The sequence below is a fragment of the Bos taurus genome, chromosome 16 (assembly GCF_002263795.3).
Source record: "Bos taurus isolate L1 Dominette 01449 registration number 42190680 breed Hereford chromosome 16, ARS-UCD2.0, whole genome shotgun sequence".
Lineage (NCBI taxonomy): Eukaryota > Metazoa > Chordata > Mammalia > Artiodactyla > Bovidae > Bos > Bos taurus.
In genome coordinates, this window is record NC_037343.1 from 4,083,723 (window position 1) to 4,103,369 (window position 19,647).

At 44.8% G+C, this 19,647-nt stretch overlaps 1 protein-coding gene across 9 annotated transcripts in view; it reads left to right on the forward strand.

Annotated features, from left to right (window-relative positions):
• The window catches only part of SRGAP2 (SLIT-ROBO Rho GTPase activating protein 2), a 254,625-nt gene that overhangs the window by 84,191 nt on the left and 150,787 nt on the right, over positions 1-19,647 (forward strand). For all 9 annotated transcript variants that reach the window (XM_024976227.2, XM_024976226.2, XM_005216678.5 and 6 more), the window contains one exon: positions 19,212-19,404. In XM_024976227.2, the coding sequence (XP_024831995.1) occupies positions 19,212-19,404 (193 nt within the window). The remainder of the gene's footprint in view (positions 1-19,211; positions 19,405-19,647) is intronic.

Here is a 19,647-nt window from a genome sequence, read left to right on the forward strand (position 1 = left end):
AAAAGAAATAGAAGTAAAAATCACCTTGACCTAGTTAATGATATCTGACCTGTCACCACTAACAATTACGCACAGTCATGTGATATACAGAGGCTCTAAACTGTCCAATTTTAAAGGAAGAATTGGGAAAACAATTAAATTATTGATATAAAATAATGAAGTCACTACTCTGACTGCCATTAGTCATGTGAAGACCCTAGAACCCATTTGTCAACTGCTTGGGATTCACAGTCTACTGATTGGTCAACAGCCTTAGAAAACGTAGGTGGATGTGTTAGGAGACCAAGGTTTGAATCCTATTTGGGATGGGTACCTTCTGCAGTGGGCTTCCCTGGTGGCTCAGCTTGTAAAGAATCTGCCTGCGATGCAGGAGACCTGGGTTCAATCCCTGGGTTGGGAAGATTCCCTGGAGAAGGGAAAGGCTACCCACTTCAGTACTCTAGCCTGGAGAATTCCATGGACTGTATAGTCCATGGGGTTGCAAAGAGTCAGACACAACTGAGCGACTTTCACTTTCACTTTCACCTTGTACAGTAGGGCTTCCCTGGTAAAGAAACTGCCTGCAACGCAGGAGACCCAGGTTCAGTCTCTGAGTTGGGAAGACCACCTAGAGAAGGAAAGGGCAACCCACTCCGGTAGTCTTGCCTGGGAAATCCCATGGACAGAGGAGCCTGGCGGGCTACCGTCCCTGGGGTCACAAGAGTCGGACACGAGTGAGCAACTCAACAACCACCACCTCCTACTCTCTACAGTACGTCCATGACGCTTAATCACTAGTCCACAGGCTATTGCTGCTGCTTTCCTCATCGTGGAAAGAGCAGAAGAGGCAGGTAATACTGGAGGTGAGGGGTGTAAGGGAGGGACACCGAAACACAGCCTAGCTCATGTGCCACTCGGGCCTCACTCGTTAGAGACAAGGGGGAGGGCTTGTGCCGTCCACTTTTCCCGGGACCTCTTGGAGGTGGAAGAAGCAGGTCACTCCGTTTGCTGAGTGACATTTCTTGGTGTTGCTGTGGGTTGGTAGGAGGGACAAGAACTTTTCCTGGTGGTGTGTGTGTCACTGGAGCTCACAGAGCCCCTTTTTTATCTTCTCACTGGCCCCTGTGACTCTGTGACCCTGGTTATTACATGTTCAGAAGTGTCAGCTTGTTCAAAAGTGATACTTATATTTTCTCTGTATTACTGAAGACCTCATACTTTGGTTTGCAGGGTGCTAACAGACTCTGGCATCTAGATTATGGCAGCAATATGATATTATAGTGAGAAGAGATAGTTAGGAAAACTGGGAGCCTTGTCTTCACACTCTTTGGTCAGCCCTGGGCAATTAAAACTTTTGTTCCAGTGAAGTTTCCTCCTAAAAAGTTTCATTAATTATGAAAAATGCCCTGAGGGCATTACACTGTAAACTCTTCTGTGGCTATCATAAATAATGGGGCAAAAACACACATCCAAATATAGCAGACCTGATTAGATAATGCATCTCTCCTTTGCATGATTTTTGACTGGTTTTCTGCTTTACTTTTTAAAGGAATATTGCTTCCTTATAAAATAAGCCCTCCTTATAAAATAAAAGATGCTTATTAAAAATACACTAAACTGAAAACTTCAAAGAAGTTAGCAATAAATTGTTCCAACTACCGTTACACCAAAAGAGTTCTACATTCATTCATTCAGTGAGTAGACATTGAGTGTTGACTATGTGTGAGGCATTGTGGCACCAGAGATCAGTATTGAGCAAAGGCCATGCTCTCATGGGTGTATGTTCTGGTGGAGAAGGAAATGATAAATAACTGAATAGATTTATAAGTGTCATAAAGAAAAATATAATGAGATAAAGGCGCAGAGAGAGAGTGTCAGGGGCTCTTGCAAATGAAGTGGCCACATGGTTGCTCTAAGAAGCCAACACCTGGTCAAAAAGAATTGAGTGAGGTGAGGGAGCTGACCGTGTGAATGTGGCCGAGGGGTGGGGGGAGGGGGGTGTGCTTCAGGCCAAGGGAAAGCGTATGTAATGTGCTTGGCACGTGCTGTGAATAAGAGGCCAGTGTTGCCGGAGACTAGTGTCTAAGGTGAACATAACACAGAGACTGGAGAGACAGCAGGGGGCTGGGCCATGTAAGGTTTTAGAAAGCCCGCAGCTTTTTTTCTCCAGGTGAAGGTGTTGGAGGATGATAAGCAGGGAATAGATCATAGGGCAATGAGGGTGGCGGCGGCAGGAGCACTCAGGAAACTGGTGAAGTGATGCCGGGTCGGAATCAGTTGGGAATGGAAGAGGGCATTAGAAGTGATTTGATTCTGGTTGTGTTTTGAAGATAGGTCAAAAAGGATTTGCTCTTGAGTTGGATTGGGAGTTTGAGAGAAAAGAATCACTAATACATTTTTAGTTTTTTAGGCCTGGCAAGTAAATGGTGGTGTCATTACTTAGACGGGGAACACGGAGATCAGGGTGTGTATCAGGAATTCAGCTTTGGGCATGTTAAGCTCTAAGTACCTGCCAGCCATCCAAGAAGAAATGTTCAGTCCATTATAGGAGGCAGGCACTCAGGGAGAGGTCCAGACTAGAGACACAGATTTGGCAATCATCAGGCGCAGAACCAGGAGAGGTCTGCTGGGAAACAAGTAGAGATGGAAGAGACGCCCTCGACTGAAACCTGGGGTGTCAGCAGTTGAAGGCTGGGAGAGGAGGAAGGAGGGAAGGAGATTGAGAATGTGAGTCCAGGGGCATATCAAGAGAGGGTGGTGTTCCAGGGCCAGAGAGTAATCCCCTCTGTCCAGGCCTGGGGGTGGTAGAGTAAGCCGGGTCCTGAGAATTGGCTGCATTTGGAAACATTGAGGTCACTACTGCCACCATGCGAATGGAACGGGCTTCCCTTGTGGCTCAGCTGGTAAAGAATCCGCCTGCAGTGTGGGAGACCTGGGTTCGATCCCTGCATTGGGAAGATCCCCTGGAGAAGGGAAAGGCTACCCACTCCAGTATTCCTGCCTGGAGAATCCCATGGACAGTGGAGCCTGGTGGGCTACAGTCCATGGGGTCGCAAAGAGTTGGACACGGCTTAGCAACTTTGATCATCATCTGTGGGAGTGGAAGAAGCAAAAGCCTGGTTACAGTGAGCTAAAGACAACCATTGTATGGACAAGCATTCTGGATTTTATTGTAAAGACAAGACAAGATAAAAAGAAGTACCTGGGGAGGAAGGAGGAGATCAAGTAACAGTTTGTTTTTTCAATTAGATGGGGGGAACATAGCATGTTTGCTTGCTTATGGATTTAATCCAGCAGAGAGGGGGAAATGATAGGAATATGTGTGTAATTTTAGCAGCAAGGGACTTGGGTGAGCAAGGAGGAGTGGGTTCTAGTGTGCAGGTGGAAAGATGAACCTAGGCTAGGAGCTGAGACAGGGAGGTCGGGGAAGGGAGGGTGGGGGTGGGAGATTTGGTGCCAGGCGCGTGGACTTTCCCTTCCAGTGCACACATTCGACACACGGAAACAGGATGGTGGTTGGCAAGAGCGAAATAATTGTAAAAGAGTGGCATTATGCCATATGTGCTTTAAAAACAAAAACAATTGAATTTCATTTTACAGAAGAAAAAGAAACTGAAGTGAAAGGAAAGAAACTTCAGCTAAATGTTTCTTTTCCACAAAAGATCACAGTCCTTAAGTTCTCTCTAAGGTTAAGAAAATGATTGTGAAAATCATTAGGAGGCTGAAGTCATTGCTAATATTTTAAACTACATTTTAAGCTGAATCTTCACTTCTTGACAGACTGGCTGATCACTTGCCTGGAAGGGTTAGGTGATTCACATTCTTGCCCTTCCTTGTACCTCTCTTTCCCGTCTCCCAGTTTTTATAGCTTATCTGAATCTTTTCCTTGGCAGTGTTTCTACCATCTATGTCCTGACCCGCGTGCCCCCATTTTTAGGGTCTTGGAGCCGTATCTACCGTCTGTTCTTTCGCCACTTCTTCGTTCCTGTGGTCTTGTTTTGGTTGAGTTACTGTGTGCAGGATTTCTGTCTCAGGCGGGGTTCATGGGTCTGTATAAGCTGAGATCTTTCAAGTTGGCAAATGTCTGAGCCTTTTTCACACCTGAACTTGAGGTGACTTGGCTTGCCATAATATTCTTGGATCACTGTGGCTCTCCCTTAGAATCCTTTTAGAATACAGCTCCATTTTCTTCTAGCCTTGAGGGTTATCTGGAACAATCTGGAAAAATAGAGATTTTTCCAGGAAAAAAAAAAAATCTGAAAAAAATCTGAGATACTCTGATTTTCCCCCGTACTTTGTTAGACAATTTGTTTCTTATCTCCATTGATTTTTAAATTTATCCTTTCTTTATCCTTGAAGTTCAGAAATTTAAACAGCATCTGTCTTAATGTTGATTATTTTATGTACATTTCCTGCTGTGTCATATCCCTTTTCTCCCACAGATTTAGTTCTTTTGTTTTAAGGAAATTGCTGTGTACAATATCCCTGGGTATTTGTTCTGTTTTGCTGATCTTCTTTTGCCTCTATTATGAGTCTCTTTAAGCCTTTTTTTTTTTTTTTACATGCCATTAATTAGATTCTTAAAAACCTTTAATTATGAAACATATCAAACATACACAAAAGTAGAGAGAATAGTGTTATGAACTTCATATCCCTATCACCCTGCTTCGAAAATCCTCAGTTCACGGCCAGTCTTGCTTTATCTATATGTTTGCTGCCACCACCACCCCACCCCTCCATCACTTTGAAGCAAATACCAGACATTATTCATCCTTGACTATTTCAGTATTTATCTCTAGGAGATAAGAACTCTTTTTTCCCCAACTTAATCATTAGTAAGTTTCATCTGTTCTGTTTATAATCCATCTGTAATGACATTGCCTTGTTGAGTTAAATCAGTGGCTTTTTTGCTTGGAAGGTGTGATGGTTGATTTACAGTTCAGTTCAGTTCAGTTGCTCAGTCGTGTCTGACTCTTTGCGACCCCATGGACGGCATCACGCCAGGCTTCGCTGTCCATCACCAACTCCCGGAGCTCACTCAAACTCATGCCCATCAAGACGGTGATGCCATCCAACCATCTCATCCTCTGTCGTCCCCTTCTCCTCCTGCCCCCAATCCCTCCCAGCATCAGGGTTTTTCCAGTGAGTCAACTCTTCACATGAGGTGGCCAAAGTATTGGAGTTTCAGCTTCAGCATCAGTCCTTCCAATGAACACCCAGGACTGATCTCCTTTAGGATGGACTGGTTGGATCTCCTTGCAGTCCAAGAAACTCTCAAGAGTCTTCTCCAACACCACAGTTCAAAAGCATCAATTCTTCAGTGCTCAGCTTTCCTTATAGTCCAACTTTCACACCCATACATGACTACTGGAAAAACCATAGCTTTGACTAGACGGACCTTTGTCAGCAAAGTGATTTACAGTTGCTGGACCTCAAAATCAGGAAGGTAAAACTCAAAGGACAGGCCAGGGAATTCTCCCTGCTGCACAGTGGTGACATGCTGGGTGGGACGACGGAGACAGGAGGTGTACAGACAGGAAGTATCTGTTGGTTCCTTGGTGTTCTCTGAGTTTCCAGTGTTCATGTGAAATGTGGAAGGGATAGGAGAAGGACCCAGAATTTACAGTTTCTTTTCAAGCAAGAAGTGAAACTTGAGTCCTTTCTGATTTAGTAATAACCATGAAGAAGGAGATGAGTCGTTTGAAGACTCTGTTCTAGTTCTGCCTTTGGTAGCCATGTGGTTTATTCCAGAGCTTTTTAAACCTGCAGGTCAAGACCTACTAGGTCAGGAGATCAAATTAGTGGGCCACAACTAGTGTGTAAAATATAAAAATTATCAGACTTTATGGCATATTTATTTTCATGATATCTTGTTGTGGTGTAGGTGTTGGCTTGTAAAAATTAGAAAGCCACCAATTTATTCTATTTAATTCTTATCACTTTGTATACCTTCTAAAGAATCCATGAGATAAATCTGATTTATGTATTTAACAAAAACATAGTACTTAAAATGTACCAGAAACTATTCTAATTATTCTACAAATATTAACTCATGAAAACTCTAAGAGGTAATGAACTTTGACACATGGAGGCATTGAGGCACAGAGAAGTTAAGTGTAATTTGCCCAGGGTCACATAGCTATGAAGTGGTGAAGCTGGCATTTTGAGCACAAGCTATCTGTTTTCCAGTTATAGGCAGGCCAGTCATATACAATCAATAATGATCATAGATGCCACTTAGTAGGTACTTTCTGTGTGCCAAGCAACCTCATAGGAAGTTGAATGGTAACCCAGATTTTACTCTGCTGCCTCTCCAGTTGATGGTATCTCTAGGTGGGCATGGACTTTTTGTTACTATTTCCTTCAAGAAGAAATGATATAAAGGTGTTTTCCACTCCACCCCAAATACTTAAACATTCAGAGTTAAGGCAATAAGAATGAGGACTTTTGTATGAAAAGCTGAAGAAATTCAGGTATCTCTTTTGTTAACCAAACTAGAATGATAGGATTCCAGTATGAAAGGGAACAAAATGAGTCCATATCTAAGTTTTAATTTTAAAAATGTAGAAGAGTGGTTGAAGTGAAGTGAAGTGAAAGTCGCTCAGTCATGTCTGACTCTTTGCAACCCCTTGGACTGTAGCCTGCCAGGGTCCTCTGTCTATGGAATTCTCCAGGCAAGAATACTGGAGTGGGTATCTGTTCCTTTCTCCAGAGGATCTTCCCAGAGCCCCAGTTTTAGAATCCCTTATTCAGGGATACACAGCTAGCATGTGACAGAGCTAGAGAGAAAGCCAGGTCTTCCTGAAAGTAAAGTCTGGGCTCTTAACCATTCTGCTTTACTGCAAACTTATCCCACGGGGATGTTTTGAGGATTAAATGAGAAAACATACTAGGTTCCAATCCTGTCCTGATCTGTAACTATATTGGTGACCTCAGGCAGTTAACTAATCTCTCTGAGCCTCTCTGGTCCCATCTGGGAATTGGGAGGAATCATGGGTGACTTTTAGTGGAATCTTACTAGATACTTTGTTGTTCAGTCGTGTCCAACTCTTCGTGACCCCATGGGCTGGAGCATGCGTGCCAGGCTTCTTTGTCTTTCACTATCTCCCGGAGTTTGCTCAAACTCATGTCTATTGAGTCGGTGAAGCTATCTAACCGTTTCATCTTCTGCCTCCCTCTTCTCTTTTTGTCTTCAATCTTTCTCTGCATCAAGGTCTTTTCCAATGAGTCAGCTCTTCACGTTAGGTGGCCAGAGTTTTAGATGTTCAGCTTCAGCATCAATCCTTCCAATGAATATTCAGGGTTGATTTTCTTTAGGTTGACTGGTTTGATCTCCTTGCTGTCTAAGGGAGTCTCAAGAGTTTTTTCCAGCACCACAGTTTAAAAGCATCAATTTGTCGCTGTTCAGCCTTCTTTATGGTCCAGTTCTCATATCCATACATGACTACTGGAAAAACCATAGCTTTGACTATATGGACCTTTGTTGGAAAGTGATGTCTCTGCTTTTTTATAAGCTTGTCTAGGTTTGTCATAGCTTTTCTTCCAAGGAGCAAGCGTCTTTTAATTTCATGGTTACAGTCTCTGTCCACAGTGATTTTGGAGCCTGAGAAAATAAAATCTGCCACTGTTTCTGTTTTTTCCCCATCTATGTACTAGATACTTGGCATATAGTAAACACTTTGTCTACATCATCTCTTCTACTCTTCATAATAATCCGCTCGTGTGGCTGTTGTTACAAACTCCATTTTATGGATAATGAAACAGACTTAGAGAGATTAAGTGTCTTATTCAGGGATACACAGCTAGCATGTGACAGAGCTAGAGAGAAAGCCAGGTCTTTCTGAGTGTAAAGTCTGGGTTCTTAACCATTCTGCTTTACTGCAAACTTATCCCACGGGGATGTTTTGAGGATTAAATGAGAAAACATACTTTTACACTTAAATGGTGACTCAACATTCTATGAGTCACATACAAAGTATTTAATAAATGGCATCTTTGATCATTACTGATTGTATACCTTCCCATAACTTTTGTAGAGTCAGTTTACCTTTGCACAGAAAACAAATTGTAGTCAATTGCATCAGTTTTTATCCAATCACTTCACAAATATGCTGAGTCCATGAATGTTAGCTATTCTCAAGACTACTAAGCAGATACTTTCATTGGGGAATAAGTTTCATCAAGAAAAAGATTATCCATCCAGCATCTGGCTAGAACAGTGTCTTAGTCTGGGTTCACTAGAATGGCGGTCCCCAGCCTTTTGGCACCAGGAAGACAATTTTTCCATGGACAAAGGGGCAGGGAATGGTTTCAGGATGATTCAAGTGCATTACATCTATTGTGTACTTTATTTCTAATCTAATGCCACCACTGATCTGACAGGAGGTACTGATCCACAGCCCGGAGGTCGGGGACCCCTGTACCAGAAAACAGAGCTATAGAGGCAAAAGCTTCCACTTGATTTGTGAGAGCCATCACAGGGAAGCATGAATGAGGAGAAAGGGAAGAAGAGAGCGCAGATGTAAGGAACTTTTCAGAGGCTGGGACAGCTTCGTGAGAGCTGATTGTTTGGTCTTGCGTGGTGATGCGTAGCAGGCTGTCAGTCATGATAGCCAGGTCAACAAACTGTTTGCCCCGCTGTGTTCTTTAAGTGATTTGCAGTTATTGACACCTTGATCCATCTGTTTCCATTCTCAGTCTACTTTCCTATCTCCTCTTCTTTTACTTTCCCCCTCCATGAGGATGTCCCCAGGCTTAGACCTGCATCTTTTGTTCTCCATGCTTGCTATGGGCAGCCACATTCGCTTTCATGGTTAATGTCACATTCCCATCTACTTGCTGGTGGTGACTTGCAAATGTCTCCTTCCAGACCTGACCTCTGCTGAGAACTCCAGATTGGAAAACAAAGCTGCATTTTCAAATAGGAAGTTCCATAGGTACTTTAAAAGCCAAGTGAATCTCCTGATCCTCTGTAGTCATCTTTGTCCCTTTTCCCAACAGCTAATCGGGACTTAGTCCTTGCCGGTGGAACTAAATCTTAAACAGTGTGCAGATACCGTAGGCCAAGCTGGGTCTTGCACAGAATGAAGTAAATCCCCCAGAGCCAGCTCTCTAGGAATTTAGGGTCTGGATTTTACTACTGACCTGGTTGGTTTTCCATTCAGTTGTACTGGAACCTTGAGCAGCAGATAGTTTACTGTTGTGCATTACTGTAGTGAACAGGTTGAAATTGACACTTGATCTTTTCAGAAGTTGATTAGTAGGGAAGTCGTGGGTTTTTGGCTCTCCTTGTGCTGACCTTCTGCTTTTCAAGACCTTGCTTTGTCCACAGTTTAAAGATCCCTTTGGAACAGCGGATCAGCTCATCGAGCACGTGGGCCCTTTCTTGCTTTTCCACCCTGCTCTTTTTCTCCATACTCTTGTGAGTAAACCTTCAAGACACTGTGCTATACTCACACCGCCTCCTAGGCTTGACGTGCCCATTTCTGTCTCCTCACCTTTGCTCTAGTAATCACAGCCCTCCTTCCTGTGAGTGTGTGTGTTGTGCTCAGTCCTGTCCAACTCTTTGTGACTCCATGGACTCAAGTCCACCAGGCTCCTCTGTCCATGGAATTCTCCAGGGAAGAATACTGTAGTGGATTACCATTCCCTTCTCCAGGGGATCTTCCTGACCCAGGGATCAAATCCAGGTCCCCTGCATTGCAGACAGATTACCATCTGAGCCACCAGGGAAGCCCTCCATCACCCTTGAAAATGAAAGTGTTAATTGCTCAGTTGTGTCTGACTCTGCGAGAGTAGAGTAGCCCACCAGGCTCCTCTGTCCATGGAATTCTCCAGGCAAGAATACTGGAGCAGGTTGCCATTTCCTTCTCCAGGGGATCTTCCCAATCAGGGGATCAAACCCAGGTCTCCTGCATTGCAGGCTGATTCTTTACCAATCCTCCCCAATTCAACGCCTGAATACTAACTCAGGCTGACTCTGGTTTACACTGAGCATGATTCGGGGCCATTATTTTGGCACTTAGCACAGTCCTATATAGTTGAATGCTTTTACATTTAGTCTTTTTTTCCAAATGGATTATAAGCTTCTTGAGAGCAAGATCATGCCTTATATTTTCTTCAGTGAGCTGTCTGTCACTCAGATATTTGCACAGAGATGGTATAAGAGAAATATTTGCTAGACTTATTGGTTAATTATCATGATCCTTGGGAATTGACTTCCACTTTACCTCTAGCAATGAATCAGGGGCAGCAGACTAGGTGACATTTGCCAGAGGAGCTGTTGGTCATCGCATTCCAAATCTATAATTTGTAGTACAAGTTAATTCTAGACTTTGGACCTCAGGAATTCTGTTTCTTAAACATCTCAGGCAAGGCCTAGGAGCTGAAATTACTACTTTGGCGTTTGGTGTGGCAGCTTGTTCATTTGGGAGCTTTTTGTCTTTGACTTTCTATTGAGTCACTTGAAAGAACCAAGGCGGCCTGCCAAGAGCAATCCTGATGATTAAAGTTCATTGAGATATTCCCCTTCACACCCTCCCATCTCATTGGCTTTACGAGGTTGCTTTCTGTGTCTTCACTTGGGGGCTCGAAAGTTAATGAATCGACGTCCTCTGGAAACTCTCAAGGCTGTTTTTCTCCCCCTCCTTCTCTCTGGCTGGTTTCCCTTTGTCTCCAAAGTTGCATGCATTGTTCTTAGGTAGTGTGGAGTTAATGCAAGGGGAGGAAAGCGTCTTTGTTTTCATAACTTTTGGGTGATTTACTGCCCAGGGCAGACAGTTTTGAAGATGGCCAAACGTAAAGTTCGACACAGAGAACTGTAGTGAAGGAAAAGCCAGAAAGGCCAGCACTCCAGGTTCCACCACCTCTCCTTCCTGCCACTCAAACACTTACTGAACACAAACGTGTGTTTGTGTCTCTCGTGTGTCCAGTGTGCTCACTACAGCGTAGGAACTCACCAGCTTCAGGATCACTGGCTCTAAAGTGTGTCCTATTACTAGTGATCAGGTATGTGATTCGGAGAAGGTGATGGCACCCCACTCCAGCACTCTTGCCTGGAAAATCCCATGGACAGAAGAGCCTGGAAGGCTGCAGTCCATGGGGTCGCTAAGAGTTGGACACGACTGAGTGACTTCACTTTCACTTTTCACTTTCATGCATTGGAGAAGGCAATGGCAGCCCACTCCAGTGTTCTTGCCTGGAGAATCCCAGGGATGGGGGAGCCTGGTGGGCTGCCGTTTATGGGGTCACACAGAGTTGGACACGACTGCAGCGACTTAGCAGCAGCAGCAGCAGTGATTAAGTTTGGACTATTACTAGTGTCAGTATGTGTAGGGCTTCTCCATTCCTGGGATTCTCCTACTGGTTTGACCTCTGTACTATTCGGCCTGGATTGTGAGTTAATGCTCACTCCATCAAAGATCTGGAAACCCATCCAGAAGACCTCCTCCACTCTTGATCTTTTGCATCATGACACAAACTTTCACTAGGTCCATTTCTGGCCTCTTGAAATCCAAACTTCCCTGTTAGCCGATGGAGGTGCTTCTCTGTGCACCCTTATCTCTGACTGGGCCCTCCCGATAGCCTTTGTTCTGGCGAGGCCAGCCTCCTCCCTGTCTTACAAAGAAGCCGCACTCAAACATTCCCATCTCCTGGCTTATGTTTTCTCTTCTTCTGGAATATTGTCTCCACTTCCTTACATTTGTTGAAATTTCACCTTTTCTCAGAATACTAATTCAGACTTCTCTTTGTTCGCATTTTCTCTCTTTAGCGTCTCCTTTCTTCCACAGATTTGGAGCCCTGCTCTGTCCAGTATCTCCCTCTTAAGGAGTTTAGTCTTTCTCAAGGAGTCTTATTTTAACAATGTTACTTCCACTGCTCTGAGTTCTTAAAATTTGTTCAGTTCAGTTGCTCGATTGTGTCTGACTCTGCAACCCCATGGACTGCAGCACACCAGGCCTCCCTGTCCATCACCAACTCTAGGAGCATGCTCAAACTCATCTCCATTGAGTTGGTGATGCCATCCAACCATCTCATCCTCTGGCATCCCCTTCTCCTCCCACCTTCAATCTTTCCCGGCATCAGGGTCTTTTCCAATGAGTCAGTTTTTCATATTAGCCAAAGTATTGGAGCTTCAGTTTCAGCATGAGTCCTTCCTATGAATATTCAGGACTGATTTCCCTTAGGATTGACTGGCGGGATCTCCTTGCAGTCCAAGGGACTCTCAAGAGTCTTCTCGAACACCACAGTTCAAAAGCATCTATTCGTTGCTCAGCTTTCTTTATGATCCAGCTCTCACATCCATACATGACTACTGGAAAAATTATAGCTTTGACTAGACGGACCTTTGTCGGTAAAGTGATGTTTCTGCTTTTTAATATGCTGTCTAGGTTGGTCATAGCTTTTCTTCCAAGGAGCAAATGTCTTTTAATTTAATGGCTGCAGTCACCATCTGCAGTGATTTTATAGCCCAAGAAAATAATGTCTGTAGCCCAAGAAAATAAAACAAGTACTTTATTTGTATTTGTAATATTTATTCACAGTTTCATTCTTTCAGTATATAATAACATAAAATTTATACATTTAATTATGTATCTTGCATAATTATATAATATGTAAATAATTACATATTTTTTGGAAAAGTATTATATGTTTTGATCATGTTTTCATAATTAGATTGCAAGTTCCTTGAGGACAAGGACTTTCATGCTTCTGAATACTTGAGAATTTCCTATTTTGTTCAGTAGGAATCCTTTGTTGCAAGATACCAGAACCCCAGTGCAAACTGTTTTAAGGAAAAACTGAATAAGTTGGCTTATGGAAATTGACAGGAATAGGGGCTGGCATCCAGCCATGATTGATTCAAGGGCCCAAGTTCCCCTTTTGCATATCTCAGCTCTGCTTCCGCTAGGTCGGCTCCATTCTGAAAAGGGCTTTCCTCTTGTGGTGGCAAGATGGTGGCACTGTCTCAGACTGACGTTGTCTCCAGGTTTTGTAGCTCCTAAACAGGGCCTGGAGGTTACATCCACTAACTTTGGAGAGGACAGAGATGAAATCAACTTTTTTAAGGGAGGATATAGATGCAAGGAAGAAAAATATGTCAAATCCTCATATTCTGGAAGCTTAGTAGCTATTTGTTGGTTGATAGTTTGGATTAACTGAGGTTTGTTTCTGTGTCATATTCAGTCAAGTAAAGAGAAAAAAGGCCATCAATCACTCTCTGTGAGGAAGAATATTTGCTGTTTTCTAGTTTACTAAGAGTAGCTTGATGGCTTTTTTTTTTTTTGACATACTAACTACTCGGAGATTAGTAATAACTTTCAGTCAGCCTCTGAAAGATGTGATATATAGCAAGTGGTTTGAGGGTGATAATGTGACTTCTCTCTGCTCTCAAAATACTATGTGCATACCTCATTTATTTATATTGCTATTGCTCTGTGTTTGTTAGAGTTCCTGACTACAGTTCCTAACTCAGTAGTTCCTGACTACTCTGCTAACTTTGATGGAGGACTTTTGTCTTTGTACTTTCAGAGCACCTGGAAGGCGCTCAAATAAATATTTGCAACAAGAGTAGAGTAAGAAAGGACTTTGGCTTAGGAAACCTGGGGGCCTGGGTTTCAGGCCTAGATCTGCAGCTAAATGACTGTGTGATCCCCAGAAATTCCTTTCCCTTCTCTGGGCTCCCGTAAAAAAAATTTTCGATAGGCCTCCCATTACTGAGTCTGTAGAAAAGCAATCTGCAGGTAAAAAGTGAGACTTGGCAAGGTGTTCCAGCGTTTTGTTTCCCGGGGAACAGCTTTGAGAGGAGCTGATGACTGCTGTGTTAAGAGGTCTTGGTAAGAGATATGGAGGGTAGAGGCTCCAAGTGAGGTGAAAGCCTCAGTGTCTCCTTACATAACGCTTGCTTGAAGGGTAGTAGGAATTCGCGTTCCTGAGGTGGCTGAGGTGACGTCATGTGTTTGTGAAGGGCTGAAAAGCAGGCGAGGCAGATTTTGTGTAAAAAGACTGGCGTCAGGCCTGGCCCCCCGTGGGGAACCCAGGCTGAGCTCCTGTCCCGCGGGCTCTGAGCACCGCCTGCAGGGGTGGCAGCTCCTGCCCCCAGGTGCCAGCGTATCAAGGAGAAAGGAAGGACATGCCTGGGTTACTCTCCTGGAAGGTTACATCTTCCTCCCACCTGCCTCCCCACCCTCATTTTCTCCTCAAAAATGTGGGAGTCATAGAAAGAGGTTCCGTATTACATAATCAGAAAAAATTCCTGAAGAAGGAGATGAATTTTGAAAGAGGATCAAGTGGGGCTGATATCTTTGGATGGAAACGATGAGCTGAACAGAATTCCCCAATACTCTCCTGACTGGTGAATTTCCTGGGGTTCTCTGAAGTGTGGACAGTTTTTAGACGACTGTGTCACCTGCGTTGGCAGGTGTTACATAATTTAGAGTCTCCACGATTGTCGCTGTGGCAGGGCCCTGTTTTTGTTAAGCAATCAATATCCTATTAGGTCTAGTTTTTCTATGAATTTCATCCATTTTTGTGACTTTCAGCATCTTCCTAAAAAAGAAAATGAACTTCCTTCTAACTCCCAGGACAGGTGTAGTTAGAACTTCAGCTGTGGCCAAGCCTGGACAAAGAGTCAGCATGTCTTTGGGGAAGCGTTCCGGGACGTGTGCGCTGATCCTAGATTTGAGCTCATGCATGAAAACGTTCCCTTCCAGCCTTTGATCCGACACCCTTTGGAAATGATGGGATGGTGATCTGCCAGTGGAGTTCCTTGTCCTGGCCAAGTTTGCTGTCCGGAGGGACAGCTCCTAAGATTTGCTTTAAGAATATTCAATGCAGAACTGAAATTCAGCCCATACACGTGGAGAAATGGAAACCAAGAAGGCCTTCCTCCTTTTGGTGCCTGTTTGTGGGGCCATTTTCCGCTTAGTCGGCAGGATGGCACTCAGCAGGACATGCTGTTTTGATGGGGTTCAACTTTTTTAATGAAAAATAGTTCAAGTACCATAAAATTTACCCCTTTGAAATGTACCATTTGGTGGGATTTTTTTGTTTGTTTGTTTTTTGTTTTAGTATATTCACAAAATTGTGTAACTGTCGTCAAGGGCTAGTCCCAGAATAGTGAGGTTAAATTTTGACTTGAATCTTTGAATGAAATATTAACCAAAGGTTAAGTCTGATTTTCAGGAAATTTGCTCTAAAACTTTGGTCCCTTTTGCAAGGGAAGCTGTAGTTTATTCAAGTATCATTTTTATAAAGCAAAATAGAAAAACAGTCAGAGGGCATTGAAATTTTCTTAGTCTTGTTGCCTAATATCTTTGCCAGCTACTGATGAGTTTTAAATCTTTGGTCTTTAGGTGGGGGCTTCTTACCATGGCTATGTTATAATAAAGAATATTTGAAGCAAAAGCAATGAGACAATCTTTCCTGTCTTTTCCTTCCTCTTGTCAAGTCACACTTCAGTAGGGTAGGACTTGGGCCTGTTTTGTCCCTCATAATCACCTGGCACAGGGTCTGTCATACAGAAGCAGCTCAGTAAAGGTTTTCTGAACAAAGGGCTTGGCGAGGTGCCCAGGGGAGGTCATTTTTGGCATGTATCACTTCAGGTCATTCATGGTGACCTTTGTACTTTGGCTTTCTGGATGGCCATTGATTTCATTTATAGCCCTGAGATACAGCTGCTTCTAGAAAGTGAGAACTTGACTTCTTCAGTGTAGTTCTAAGGACAAAACCTACGAAAACCCCATCATCCCCAGCTCCCAGGAACGCTTCTCCAACTATAACCTGGATTGGCAAAGGCATCTTGAGTTGGTGTGATGAAGCACGGTGTCTTTGTGTGTCTACACGTGTGCAGGTGCATACTGGGCTAAGCACATGATGGAACTGTGAGAAATTCCTCCACGTTTTTATAAATTGCCCCTTTCTTCTTTCTGCACTTGTAGTGTATTGGTAGGCCAGGGTGCAGAGGGGCCTCCAGCCTGGGCACATGGCCCAGGCGTGCTGGCTTTCAGTGGCCCATTGTTCCTGCCCCTCGTATGCATGGACAGAGGACTGGGGCTGGCACAGCTGCCTTCTTGGGGACCATTGTTTGTCTTTGAAGCAGCAGCAGAAGTACAAGCCTGAAGTAGCACATTTTGCCCTGGACAGAGCAGCTATTCTGTCTTGGAGCGGCAGGCCTAGAGATGGGGGTGATGAGAATCTCCCTTGAGTGCCTGTGCAGAGGCTCTTGGGGGTGGGGGCCAGGGCAGCGCCTCCTTCCAGGCAGGTTGTGGGAGCGGGGCAGGGGTGATGCTCAGCAGTGTGGCATCACTAGCTGACCACGGTGCAGGTGGCATCTCTTCGCAGAGACTCTTCTTTTGCTGGATGGGGTGGGGACATCCCATTCTCACTTCCTTCAAAGCTGCTCTGTAGAAGTAGGAAGCTGCTCTGTAGATCTAGGAAGTAGGAAGGAAGCCAGTCTGGTCGTGGACTAGTCAAAACATGGGCTAGATAGTGAGTCACTGGGCTACTCCAAACTTGACTCTTGGGCCTGAGTCACCACTGCAGCTGGAAGGTAGAGAAGGGGACGTTCCAGGTTTTGGACCCAGAGAAACTGTGATGTCCCCCCCAAAATGCCCCCGAGACTTCAGACTCTTGGTTTCTCAAGTTTCCCATCCCCACTGTCAACCTCTTTGACAAGTCAAGGCAAACCTTAACTTGGCTTCAACCCCACTTGCCCCTAATTGTATGGCCCTTTGGTAAATTACTTAACAAGTCATACTTGAGTTTTGTCATCTTGCGATCAGGATAATTGGAGATACCAATTATGGCCTAGTAATAAAGATTAAATAAAATGATGTGAGTAGAGGCCCATCAAAGATGTTCAGCAAACACATGCTTCTTTTCCTACAGGGGCCCAGAGGGGATGCCTGAGGGTGGGGTGCACTTTGGGTAATGCTGCCCATTTGTTGAGGCACTTGAGGAAGTCAGGGTGGAATTCCATGCTGGCTGGATGCACGTGGGGCTTCCTAGATTAATTCACACATCTTAAAGGCTTCCTATGAACTGCTTGTTCCTCGGACAGGACAACCCTGGAGCAGTCTCCCTCTGGAACTTCATGGGTATCCTGGGAATTTGCTTAGCCTTCTCCTTTCAGCAGAGGTGGGCAGTGTCCGTCTTGTCATGCTCCCCTTTCTGCTCCCCCAGTTAGGGAGTTTTTTGAGGCAATGTGGTAAAGAATTCCAAGTGGCTCAGGAAGGACTGACAGCGCCCCTGTCTAGCCACATCCTCTTGCACTGTTACTGACTGGGGACCTAGAAAGCCTTTTTACCCTAAGATGCTCTGATTCTTATTATTTAATGGACAGGTTGTGAGTAATATCAGTGAGCATGGTGAATAGCCTCTCTGCTCACAGTCTACCCACCCAGTGGCTTCTCCTGCCAGCTGCTACTTCTGTTTGTCAAAGACGGAAAAGGGACAGAAGTCTCAAGGAATAGTCTCAACCAGGGCTGCTGCCTTTAAGAGACCCAGAAAACCCTGGCGAGAACCAATGCCTGACATGCCCTCTGCAGATCTTTCCCCCTCAACATTCTTGTAATCAGACTCCAAAAAAAGCACAGAACAAGAGAGCTTTGATGAATGATGAGGCAGGCAGCTTTTCTGTGCAGCCTTCTGTCTGCTTGAAACAATCCTCCGGGGCTCAGTTTCAGTTCAGGTGAGGTTACTGCAGGCCTGTTTGGCATTGGTGGTTGGCACGAGGGAGGCAGAGGGATAAAGAGGGTGAGAACTACGGTTCTCACCCTTAAAGGACCAGATACTTGTGATACATCTGATATCTGTAAAAACAACCAAAAATGAAGATGGGGATGGATGGTGGACCTGTAGCTACTCCAAGGCGAAGCCAAATGCACCATTTGCCCATCCCTTATTGCTTCATAAAAGGAGTGGTTGGCAGGCTTTTCAACATCATAGCTTCATTCCTGGATTTGCCTCTCATTTGTCTACAGCTCAGACGAAAACTCGGATCCCGCATGCCCACGCCCTGCTTTACAGAGCATAGTCTGAAAGCAGTGTTACAGCTCCACTGTTGGGAAATAAACTCGGAGCGCGCAGAAGGAAAGGCGTATCAGTGCAGGTGCTCTTCTCCCTGGGCTTGGAGTCACTGTCACAGCCTAAGCTGCTGGGGCTGAGCAGGCTTGCAGGGTTAGGGGCCGGGGGGACGTTGGGGAGGAAAGGGATGAAAGAAGTGACTCCTGTGACTCAGATAGGGATGGGGGCATAACTTCAGCAAGATGTGCACGGCAGGCCTTGCAGTCGGATTTTGGCAAGCTGCCTCCCGCGGGTGCCAGGTCTTGTCAGTGACAAATGCAGTATTGCATGTGAGGCAGAACTGGTTGTATCTGGAGCTGCCATTGCTGCAGTTTCAGAGAGTGTTTGCTAGCCCTGTATGTGGATTCTGGCCAGCCAGAAAGCTGCCAAGCTAGAGCTTAACCAGAAATATTTCTAGCTTTGACACAACGGAGGCTCTGAGCATTGGTGAGGGTGAAGGATCAGAGATATGAGTAATATTTAGTGAAAATACCAACTTCTTAAAGATTGATTACGTTCTATGGTATTGGAAACTGTGGAATCTGACTGACGGTGAATGGTTTGCTTGCCCAGAGATCTAGGTAATTGTTTCATTCTTGATTGCCACTATTGATTCTTGGGCAGGGCCCTTCCTATCTCCTTTAAAATACCTTGACCCCTCCCCTTCTTCATGAAGATGTGGAAAGACAGTATGAAAAGTAGGCGTTTGGGCTCTAAAGTCGAGCTGTTTGAGTTTGAATCCTGGCTCCACCACATAATAGCTTAACTTCTTTAAGAGTTAGTTTTCCCATCTTGAAAATAGGGATGAAAGAAGTCCTGACCTAATAGGCTGGTTGGGAGATAATTCATTCGGCTCTCTGCCAGAAGGAAGCCCACATTCTGACGCGGTGTCTGGTATACAGTGAATTGCTTATTAAAAGGCAGCCCTGAGTATCATATGTCTGATAAGCAGTTTTTTCTTAACTGATTTAGCAGATTCTCGGTTTCAGTATTCTTTAAGGGTTTGAAAAGTTGGTGAGTTGGTGGTGGTGCCTCGCATCACATTTTTAAAAGTAAAGCCTTTCAGTTCCCCAGAACACAGGGAACACCTAGATGGAAGGGGTGAATGTTGGCATCGTGGTTTTTTCCAGAGGTGTCTGTCTGACTGCCTCCGCTTGCTTTCGTTGCAGAGATCCGCGCTCAACTCACGGAGCAGATGAAATGCCTGGACCAGCAGTGTGAGCTCCGGGTACAGCTGCTGCAGGACCTCCAGGACTTCTTCCGTAAGAAGGCTGAGATCGAGATGGACTACTCCCGCAACCTGGAGAAGCTGGCAGAGCGCTTCCTGGCCAAGACGAGGAGCACCAAGGACCAGCAGTTCAAGTAGGGATGCTGCGCGGTTACTTATAGAGACCTTGGGAGTGAGGGGTGTGGGAGGGAGGCAGGGCGTGCCACCTCCATCCCGCTGTATTCATGAAGCAGGTGGCCTAGTGATTTCTAATTGCCTGAGGGCTGAGAGCCCTCCAGGACTTCATTTCCAGACCAGTCTTGTGTGCAATTCAACATTGTGGAGAGATCAGGACAGATCATGAACCGTGCTTATAGTAACAGCAAACACCTTCCTGT